General features: G+C 41.9%; 1 protein-coding gene across 5 annotated transcripts in view; it reads right to left on the reverse strand.

The window, feature by feature from the left end:
* The window catches only part of AKAP11 (A-kinase anchoring protein 11), a 47,914-nt gene extending 37,665 nt beyond the window's left edge, over positions 1-10,249 (reverse strand). For 2 of the 5 annotated variants that reach the window (XM_028497245.2, XM_028497244.2), the window contains exon 1: positions 9,009-9,063. In XM_028497245.2, coding sequence (XP_028353046.1) covers positions 9,009-9,048 — 40 coding nt within the window. In that variant the 5' untranslated portion in view covers positions 9,049-9,063. Of the gene's footprint in view, positions 1-9,008; positions 9,064-9,430; positions 9,450-9,634; positions 9,741-10,153 lie in introns of those variants that run through there. The other 3 variants (XM_024125841.3, XM_024125840.3, XM_055089332.1) reach the window with 3 other exon arrangements.
* Between the last annotated feature and the right edge of the window lie 798 nt (positions 10,250-11,047).

Consider the following 11,047-nt stretch of genomic DNA (forward strand, 5'->3'; position numbering starts at 1 on the left):
CTAAAGTCAACACGAGCAAAGATTAAACTTGAACTCACTGGAGGCTTCACCAGGCAAGAAACTACTGACCCATTCCATTACCTCACCTGAAGGTGGAGGGGCGACAGGCCAAGCCCCTGAGGGAAGAAACAGTCACACGGAAGTAGGGGAAGATCACGGGGCTCTGATACAACATCCTGGATCTGACACCTCAAGCTACCCCAGTTCATTACCTGCAATATTCCTGAATAGCCGACCCAAATAGAACACCCTTTTCAAAGCTGAGTACTAAAGAATCCAGTATGGACCTATGAAGAATCATTTAAAAACAAAACAAAAAACCACATAAGAGATATACTAAAGAAAGAAAAACACTCCAAATATACTCATGCCACCCGAAACTCCCATTATCTGTTTTTAGAATAGTACCTCAGAATTTATATTAATAAAAAAGAAACTAAATTTAATTCCACGTTTACACTCTGCTTCACTCATTGAAGAAAAATACACTTACTGAATCCTACTCCATAGCTTTGTGTTCAACTTAAAACATAAGTAAAATATTAACCTCACAAAGAAAAAAAACCTATGAGACAATATCTACGCAACAGTCCATAAAAGTGAAGCCAACATGAGATGACATGACTCATACTTCTGATACAGCAAAGAAACAAAATCATCTTTGAAAAGATACAAAGGCAGATGGGGGGAGAAAGTAACACAGTAGGGTTCCCTCACCATCTTTTAAAATTAGAGAGAATGTAGTTTTAGACAGATTTCACAAAAGGAGCAAAAATACAGTATTTTCCCTTGGAACACCTTTATGTTACAATAATAAACTTTTCACTTAATACTTTTTTGTTTTGTGTCCCATTCTTGGTGAGTAAACAAGAGTCCTAAATAGGGAATAACTAAGGGTGTTTCCCTAGAGTCAAACAAATTAAAGTGAACCTGGATAATTTTTTAAAAAGCAGATCAGAGACAAGAAAGTACAGATGGACAACGCAGACAACTGAAAAGTAAGCTGCTGGAGCTCAGGAAAGCCACAGGATATAAAAACAATACCATAAAATAAATGAAATCCCCTGAGAAGCAGCAAAAAAGCAGAATAGATATTACAACCAAGAAAGTTTTAAGAAATATCACAGAATGTAAAAGAAAACAAATGAAAGAGAAACAATTATAAACAGTAAACAGGTACTGGACACTTTGAATAAATTACATCTACCCCTTTGATCCTGCGATTTCACTTCTTAAAATTTATCCTACATGTGTACTTGCACAAAATTCACAAAGATACATGTGAAAGAATATTCACTAAAACAAAAAAGGATGAAAACCTAAAAATAACCTAGAAGCCCATCAATTCAAATAAATTATAATACTTTCATATGACTATTACCCAGCTGTTGGAAAGAGAGCAACACATACTGATGCGACAGCATGTCCACAATATATTAAGGGAAAAAGCAAGTTACAGAACAATGTAAATAGTGTGCTTTCTACTTGTGATTTTTTTAAAAAAATTATATTCACACACAACTCTGACACGTGTGTGTGTTTGTACAGGCCTAGGAAATACTATGATAGATATAGACTAAACTCATGATAGTGGCCACTTGTGACAACTAGGATTTTTTTAAATGTCATAAAATGTCAAATACCTATAATATGGAAAGATGATAGATTATTAAATAAAATAACGCAGGTTCCAGCATGTTCACATTATCCCACTTTGTGTAAAACCTCTATGACTACATGTGTGCATTTATATAATACATGCAATATAAAAGAGAACATACACTAGATGGGTATAAACATTGGTTTTATCTGGGTAGATGCAATTATGTGTGTTTCTAGATGTGCATAAATTCTTTTATAATAAGAAAAATATTTCCAAAGTCTTTCCTCTCCTCTCCTCTGGCCTAAGAAGTATTCAGGTCAGCATCATATATTTCTTGATCTTTTTTTTTTTTACCATGAGTTAACGGAGCCAAGGACTCTCTGAAATTCCCTCCTAGCCCTCTATCAACAATACTGTCCTATTTTGACCCTCCTCCTCCTGCACTAGTTCTCTGACTTCAGTACCTGTATGGATCAGCTTATATTTATTACCTCCCTCCAACAAGATCTGAATTCAGGAAGTCTACATGGAACCCAGAAATCTGTATCTTTTACAAGTACCCTATGTGGTTTCTGATTGAGAAACAGCTGTCTATCTATCTCTTTAGCCATTACATTAGTCTCCTTCCAAAATTATTTCATAACTTGTTACTCAATGACTAATAATTCTAACCTCCTCTTTGATACTCATTTTATTTAGTTTTCCAAGGATATTTTATTTCTACCTCTGGTTTAACTATGCAAATAACTCCCCAACATATATCTCCAGTTCAGTTCTTGCACCTGAGTTTCACTTCCTTATATCCAATTTTTATTAGATACTTCCAAGTAAATATCCCAGTTACTCCAAAATTAGCATGTTCAAAAACTGAATAAAACTTTCCTCTCTAAAAAATCTCCTCCTGTTTTCTCTATATCAGTAACAGCCAGTAAACCAATCAAGCCAGTAGGTCTTTCCCTCAGTCACTACTGACTATCACATCTAGTCAATAACCAAACCCTAACCCATCATCCTCCTAAACTTCCCTCAGATGTACCCTCTCTTCCATCAGCTGAACTGCTACTTACTCTTCATACATCAGTTCAAGGACCTCCCTTCTTGAGGACGCTTAGCTCATCTCCTGTATCCCTCCTTGCCAAAACAAGTAGCCACCTCCTTTATGTTCCCAAGTGGTTTGTCCTTTATTCCTTTGATGCCATTGTTTGCATGCTTCCCTCCTTTTGTGAGTTTTGAAGACAAAAGTGTTTTTTATTGTATTTGTATTCTAGCACAGTAAGCATTCAAACGTCCGCTGAATAAATAAAAAGCAATTATTTTTAAAGTGCAAAGTTGACCTTTAAATGTTGGAATGGACACTTCTACATTTAATGAATTATTTGTGAAAATATAATTAAAAGTTTCCAATAGTTTCTACTTTTATAATATTTATAATAAATGCTCCAAATACATATTTTGGCCAAATCCCAAATGTCCAAGTGTTAAAACTATTCTGTTGAATGTAAGTACAACCAAACAGGGCAAAATATATGAAACATTGCTTTTCAAACATCAGACAAGAGACAATGCAAGACTATGATCCCTGAGAGAAGAGAAACACTTCCAGGTCACAACACAAGGAGAGGAAAGCTAAGCAGTCTGGCAGTCTCACCGAGCTGCAGAAACAGAGGTCATAGTTTGGGAAGGCCAAGGTGGTTAGAATTTGCAGGGCAGATATACTGGAGGGAGAGCTCGGAAAGAGTGAGAGCTTTAGAGATCTGCAGGTGGGCTTCCCTAGGGTCCTTGACGGAATGCTGATCTGTGCCGAGTAGCTGAGGTTGGGGAAATAACTTCTAGAGAGCAGTAGGCCAAACAATACCTGGAGCCAGACAGGGCTTGGGAAGAGTCCGCATTCCCACCAACCAGAGTGGGAAAGCTTTGTAATGTATCAGGTAACGAATGGATGGACTCCTCAGAAGGGAATTGCTTTAGCTGAGGAACTAAGTCAGCACTACGCTGAAGGCTGTTCTGGATTTACCCTAACAAAGCTTAAAGGCAAGCCTCAAAAAGACCCAACAGATTCCAAATAACCTACCTATACACCCCAACTAAATCCAACACTCCTAAGGATTACAACAAAACTGAGCGAGCAACAGCATAAAATTCAATGACTGGCACACAGTCAAAAATTATCAGGTATACAACAGAGGAGAAAAATATGACCCATAAGCAGGAGGAAGTAAGTCACTAAGTGCAGATCCAGAAATGACAGAGATGATGGAATGAACAGAAAAGATGTTAAAACTATACTATTGGAACAAATGTGTTCCATACACTTAAGAAGGGAGAGGAAAACATGATCATGATAAGCAAAGAAACAGAAGAGGGAAGACACTCAAATTGAACTTCTAGAGATGAAAATAAAATACATACCAGATGCAATTAATAGCAGATTAGATACTGCAAGAGAAAAGTTCAGTGAATTTAAAGACATAGCAATAGAAACTATCCAAAATGCTACACAGAGAAACTTAAAAACAAACAAGCAAAGCAGCATCGATGACCCACTGTAAAAGGTGAATAACTGGAATCCCAAAAAGTGTGAGTGTGTGGGAGCAAGGGGGCAATATATGAAGACAAAATGGCTCAGAATTTCCCAAAGTTGATGAAAACCATAAACTGATAGATGCAAGGAAGATTAACAAACCCTAAGAAAAATAAACATGAGGAAGACCACACCAATATACATCATAACCAAATTTCTGAAAACCAGTGATAAGGAGAAAAATCTTAAAAGCAACCAGACAGAAAAGTACACATTACATACAGCAGAACAAAGACAGACAACAAATTTCTTATCAGAAACTATGCCAAACCATAAAATAAGACAATGGAGCAACATCTAAAAAGAGTGTCAACCCAGATATCCATACCCAAATATCTTTCAAAAATTAAGGCAAAATAATCTGAACTAAAAGAAGCTGTGAGAATTCATCACCAGCCAACCATCACTAGAATCACTGTTTAAAACAAAAAAGAAAAAATTCCACAGGCAAAAGAAAAACAATACCAGATGGAAATTTGGATCTAAACTAAGGGTAATACCTCAAAGGGTCAATATGTGGCTAATATAAAAAAATATTTTCTCCTTTTTTAATTCCTTAAAGAATAACTTTAGGGCTTCCCTGGTGGCGCAGTGGTTGAGAATCCGCCTGCCGATGCAGGGGACGCGGGTTCGTGCCCCGGTCCGGGAAGATCCCACGTGCCGCGGAGCGGCTGGGCCCGTGAGCCATGGCCACTGAGCCTGTGCTCCACAACCGGAGAGGCCACAACAGTGAGAGGCCCGCGTACCGCAAAAAAAAAAAAAAAAAAAAAAAGAATAAACTGAAAATAACAATGTAATATGGGGTTCAGAAGTAAAGTGTATGATAAAATAACACATAACATGTGGTGTGCTGGAACTGAAAAACTACTGTCCCTACACTATACAAGAAGTGATATTGATAAGTTACCTGGTAAACCCCAGAGCAACCATCACAAACAAACCAGAATAATACCTAATAAGCAAACAGTGGTGTGAAGGGGATGCCATCCCTTTTTTGCAGATAAGGAAGCTGAGGCTCATCTGCATAGGATGGCTATGAGAATGCAATTAAATAATACATTTAAAAACAGTACCTCATATAGAAGGAACTGAAATGTTAGCTTCTTCCTTGGGTACAGACCTGCTGCTGTTTAACTTATAAAATCTAAAAATACCACAGCTATCAGTTACTACTTTTTTGTCTTTCAAAACAATAGTCCATCATGTAAAAAAGATGTGACTGTGACCTAATTGATTATCTATTAAGATATTTGCTTCTCTATAGTTTCCTGTATACCAACGATACACACAACTTTAAAAAAAAAAAACCCTAAAATATTGAAGCTGTGCTTTCAATGTGAATATGCTTCCTAGAAGGTAGAGTAATAATGTTCTTAACCTTATGCATAACTCCCACCTACAAGATTATTTTTAACAAAAAATATGTTCAGAATTTTAACTCAGGAACACAGTTTCCCTTACCAGTAACATCTGTGATGCCACGACTCTAAGAGTATATTGCTGAAAAGGCATTTAAGCAGCTCTTGCAAATAGCAGTAAGGCTCTATCCTAAGCTGCCAGCAGCAGGAATGAGTGAACGGATCTGCTTTGCAGATGGTCCAGAGCTCGGCACATAGGAGACATTCTAAAAGCCTGTGCAGAACTTATTAACCGACAGAATACACGAGGCGTAAAAACAGGAAGAGTGTGGAAGATAATTTCTAGGTTTCACGCTTGGGGAGCTAGAAGAAATAACTGGCAGACAGCATTATTTTATGGCAAGGTACTATCCAAAGGGCACCTAAAAAATACATTCAGTTGGTGTGGTGAGAGCTAGAGATGTTACTCTAGGAATCATCCGCATATCCAGAGCTTGAAAGCTGATCCCAGAGACAGGGAAAAAACAAAGGATCAAGAGAGAATCTAAGAGGACAACCATGATAAAGGGTTCCCGGCAGGTAAACAAAGAACCACAAATAAGTGGCAGTCAAAGCAGGTGAGGTAGAGATTTAGGAGAATTTAGGTGTCACTGAAGTCAAGAAACAGTTTTAAGTATGGAGTGGTCAGCAGTACACTTGTAAACGCCTGAGGGCAGGAAGGATATCCTTCCTTCGCCAAATGCTGCAGGAGTCCACGCCACAGTGCCCGCCACACAGCTTGCCCTCAGTCAGTCACACCACATCCTTACACTGTGCCAGGCAGGCACTGCTTAATTGCTGTTAAACAGAATTCACGTTTTCACAACAGAAGTTGTTGTTATTGTACCCATTTTACACATAAGAAAACTGAGGCACAAAACATTTACATAATTTGCTCTCACACACCTAGGAGAATCTGTCCTGAAGGAGATCATTGCTGAGAGCAAGCTCAGCACAATATTAGGGAAAAACTCAAAACTGCAGGATGTTAAAAGTACACCAGAAGTACCCACCTTTTCCCCCCTTGTTCACACCCCCTGCACTAGAGAACTTGCAGTACCCAGTCTGAAAAAGTGCAAACTGTGAGACACACCTACATCTCCTCCCCCCCCACCCCCCACCCCGTTTTCCCATTTCCATCTTCCCCCACCCTCAGCCAACTGGACTGCAAGTAGGTACCTGACCAACTGAAGTATCTCTCCAGAAATTCAGAATTAAGATATGGAGATATTTGTTGAGAACCATGCTACAAAATCAAAATATCTTGTGTTGTCACCACAGCAAACCAAACTTTCATGCAAACCAATGGTAAAGGGAAGCAGAAACCAAGAGCTTTAAAGAGAGTCAATCTGAAAGAAACTGGAACAGACATTACAGAGTCACATTGACACAAGACCATGTCATGTGTTTCCAGAGAAAAACTGGCAGAGTAACTGCCTGAAGATGTTCTGGTTTCCAGGATGCTGAGCTGGGCTTCAGAGGCAGTCCTGCAACTGTAGGACAAACGCCCTTTTTAAGTAAGTCAATTCAAATGGTTTCTGTTCCTTGCAGCCAAATAATCTCAAGACATCAGAAGAGGTCAAAGAAAAAACACTGGGTAAGCAGTCACTATGTGCTTCACAGTAACTTTGAGGTTTTTAACTCTCCTATCAGGGATGAAGAAAAAGAGTTCCACTAACATCAATGAACAGATCTGCTGGACTCCCAAACACAAACTCTTTTACACGGTACCTCATTTTCATTCACATAACATCCAATCCATTCCAAGCCTCTATGCCATTTATCTTATTTTTTTCCCCATGAAACATTCTCAGATTAATCCAAAAATGTTAACTTTTCTTCTGTCCAGTCTCTAACCTATACATTTCAAATGCCTTTATGCTAGTATTTTATAATAAAATAACCTTGTATATATAAAGATGAGTGACAGATCTGTTTGCTTTGTTTTTAAATTGATCAAGTATTTTTGTTTCCTTTCCTTGCTTTACCAGTTTATACACCCTTAACTCAAGCCCAGGCCAGCTTAGATTTTTTCCTGACCTGTCCCACCCCTCATTTCCTCCGAATGGCTGATTTTACTACTAAAATTCAGGCCATCTGACAGAAAAAGGATAATTCAGCTTACCTAAATATTTATCCGACCCAAAGTGACTTCAATTACTTTTCAACGGCATTATGAAACAAGTATCTACATCCTAAGCTTGAAACCCTTGCCAAACGGTGATAAAGACCAGCAAAAAATTCCGGTTTTCTATCCCTGAGAATCAGTTTGCCAAGATGAAATGGCAGAGAACTTCTTAACTCTATACAGGTCTCTTTCGCCCATTCTCAAGAAGACACTGCCGAAGTTTTTCACATTTTCTCCAAGTATAGACAGCTCCACTGCCTATTTATAACTAGAAATTTCCCTAAGAATAACCTAAAATGTATCATCTGATTTGGTTTCATTTACTTTCCCAGACAGTAAGTTCCTGGAATTTTTTTTAATTAAAAAAAGAAAAACAACTTAAACGTACTATCCTTCTACCAGCCTCAAAAGGCAAAGGAAGACTTCTTCAGCTTCTAGACTTATCCCAGGAGTTCAGAAACCAGAGAATTTCTCAGTGTGGTTCAGGGACTGTGGCAAGTCCCATATCCTCAACAACTGGGAAACATCATTAGCCTGGAGGTAAACCACTAGGCCCTTATGAGTAGGGCAGCTCTGTCGGTACAGACACTCATCACTACCAGTTCAGCCTGAGATTCCATTTGTTCTGACTGCCCTACATTCTCTGATCACTTATAAACTGCTGTTAGTCACAGCTACAACTAACAGTGAAATTCACTGTCAACCTTTGGGTCAGTTCTGCCAGAAAGACCATAAAAAAGTATGCATAACCAGCGTACTAACTGAAAAACGTCACTGTGTATATAAAAGGATTCATTAAATGGCACTATTTTAACTAACACTGATTGTGCTAGGAACTGTGCTGCCATTTATCCTAAAATCATCTTTGCATTGCTAAGTACCCTAAATTTTCTGAGTACTCTATATTTTCTATTTCCAGATATATCAAAATCAGTATCAATCAATATAACATACCTAACGAGGTGGAAATAAGGTAGGGAAAGCTTATGAGTTTTGCAAGGGGCTGAATAATTACAAAGCTGAAAAGAGAACCAGAATTTTTAACTACAATGGCACTAAAGCCATTAGGTATGTACCTCAGCAGTATTTCTCACCCTGAAATTTCCTTAGCATCTTAAGCTAAACCACCTCCAGGTTAATAAGGTCTCAGAGGAGGGAAAGCAGAACTGTTACCACGTCATACCACTGTGGTTTAGGTTCTACTGCCATTGTCATTTTACCAACGTTTTTAATACTTTGGTCACATACACTTTTTTTAATAAAGCAGTTTAAGTGCCTGGAATAAAAGAGTAAGTATACCCAATCCATTCGGAACATTGATGGCCAGCATATGAGCCATTTAACAGCGTTGAAGAAAATTTGACAGCAAATCCAAATCTCAACACTCCGAGGAGCTGCTGGACGCTTTCCGTTTCTGCCACAAGATTTGGTTTGTGCCTGGTTCCAGGGCTCAAGGGTTCTGACAGTGAAGGATGCTGTTCGAGGACAAAGTGCAATGTCCTCCTCCTCCATATGCTCCTGTGCGCGCACCACGAACACAAACTAAGCATACGCAGCAGCACGCACGGAGGGGACCCGGCTCTGAAGACCACCCTGGGGATGGAAACTAAGCTTGTCATCCAAGGGGGATGCTGCTCCGCCGCCACACTCGGACCCCTGGAAGACCGGTCTCCAGCCCGAGGACACCCCTCCCCCACGGCCCGGTGCCTCGAGCTTCCTACCTCCGCCCCGCTCCTCCCGCCCTCCTCCCACCGCCGTGCGAAGGCGCAACTCGGGGCAGCTCCGAAATCCGGGCAGGGACTGCGGGTAGACGGAGGGGCTGCGGCGCCCGAGCCAGGCCGCTATATCCACCGCGGCCCTACACCCCGCCGCCACCCCAGCCAACGGCGCTGCTCACGCCGCGGGCGGATCCGCGCCCAGCTCACCTGGGGGCCGCAGCCTCCGCAGCTCACAGGCATGTCACCGGCCCGCAACGACCAGCCGCACGAGCTGCAGAGCAGGCGGGCGCCCCCTCCCGCAGCGGCCCCCCAGCCCTCCCCCCCCTCCCCGCCCCGCGGCCCGCCCCCGGCCTGCCCACCCCCGGCTTCCGCCGCAGCAACTCCAGCCCGCAACACCTCCTAGTCCTCACGCCTCCCACTCACGCCCCCGGCCAGCCCACCCCCGGCTTCCGCCGCAGCAACTCCAGCCCGCAACACCTCCTAGTCCTCACGCCTCCCACTCACTCTCGCGAGAGTGTGGCACGCCTCTCGCGAGAAGAACCCCGCGACAAAGCCCGCGCAAAAGTGGGTGGGCTTTTTTAAAAAGGAAAAAAGGAATAGGAAAAACGTTCCCACGTGCTCCAGGGCAGCTAGCAGGACCGCCCCGCGCATCATGTGACCACGCCCAGCTGCCCCTCCATTGGCCAGAATCCGCTGGGCCAGGGGAGCTTTAAACTCGAGGCTGACCTTCGAACCTGCTCCAGACGTCTTGCGCTCTTCCTGGTCCGTTACCTTGGAGACTGTTTAACCCTTTCCTCTGGCAAAATATCCAAGTCTTGGCTTTCTTTCTGCAGTTTTGGTTTAAGGCCCTGCCACCTTTCCTTCGTCCCCTTGGTTTTACCGCCTCGGGTCAGCTGGGCTCCTTCTTCGCCACAGGCTAGCTTTGCTTTCTTCTGATTCCTGCGGCCCTTCTCATAGCGGGAGCCCCACCAGATCGGACGGCCCAAGAAAGGCTCATCCTTTGGGATAGCTCCGCCCCTTCTCCCCAGCATCTCTAGGGAGGACCACTCACAGCGCACCAGGCCAAGGGCCCTATCCTAACCTCAACAATTAGCATCAAGGGATCTCCGGGCCCTAGTGCTCACCCTTCCGTCGTTACGCGATATCGGAATCGGGAAGTGAAAGCATTGGTCACGGAGAAACCAAGCTCTAGATGAAAAGCTAATATGTAGAAACAAGGTAGAATCAGAAGGGCGAATCCAGTGATGTTGCAGGCTCCTCGAAGACATCTATTTCTCAAGGGTGGAGATACCTGATAGATGAGAAAGGCGTTTTTAAGTGTATCCTCATTATGAGTTTTGCCCTGGTTGGGAGAGAGGGGCAGGGAAGAAAGGGTATATTCGTATGTTCATTTCTTCATTTAACAAATTTTTGTTGAGCTCCTACATATGTTAGGCACTCCTCCAGGCTCTTGATTGAGCTGCCTCGAAGACAGATAAATCTAGGTTCTAGGGAGCCTATGGGGGGGGGGGAGAAAAATGTCTGTTAGTGTTAAGCTCTGTGCAGAGGAAATACAGTGAATGATGTGATGATGATTGTGATGGGGTGACCCTTTTGAGGAGGAGACATTTAAGAAGTGGT

Source organism: Physeter macrocephalus, chromosome 13, assembly GCF_002837175.3.
Source record: "Physeter macrocephalus isolate SW-GA chromosome 13, ASM283717v5, whole genome shotgun sequence".
Taxonomy (NCBI): domain Eukaryota; kingdom Metazoa; phylum Chordata; class Mammalia; order Artiodactyla; family Physeteridae; genus Physeter; species Physeter macrocephalus.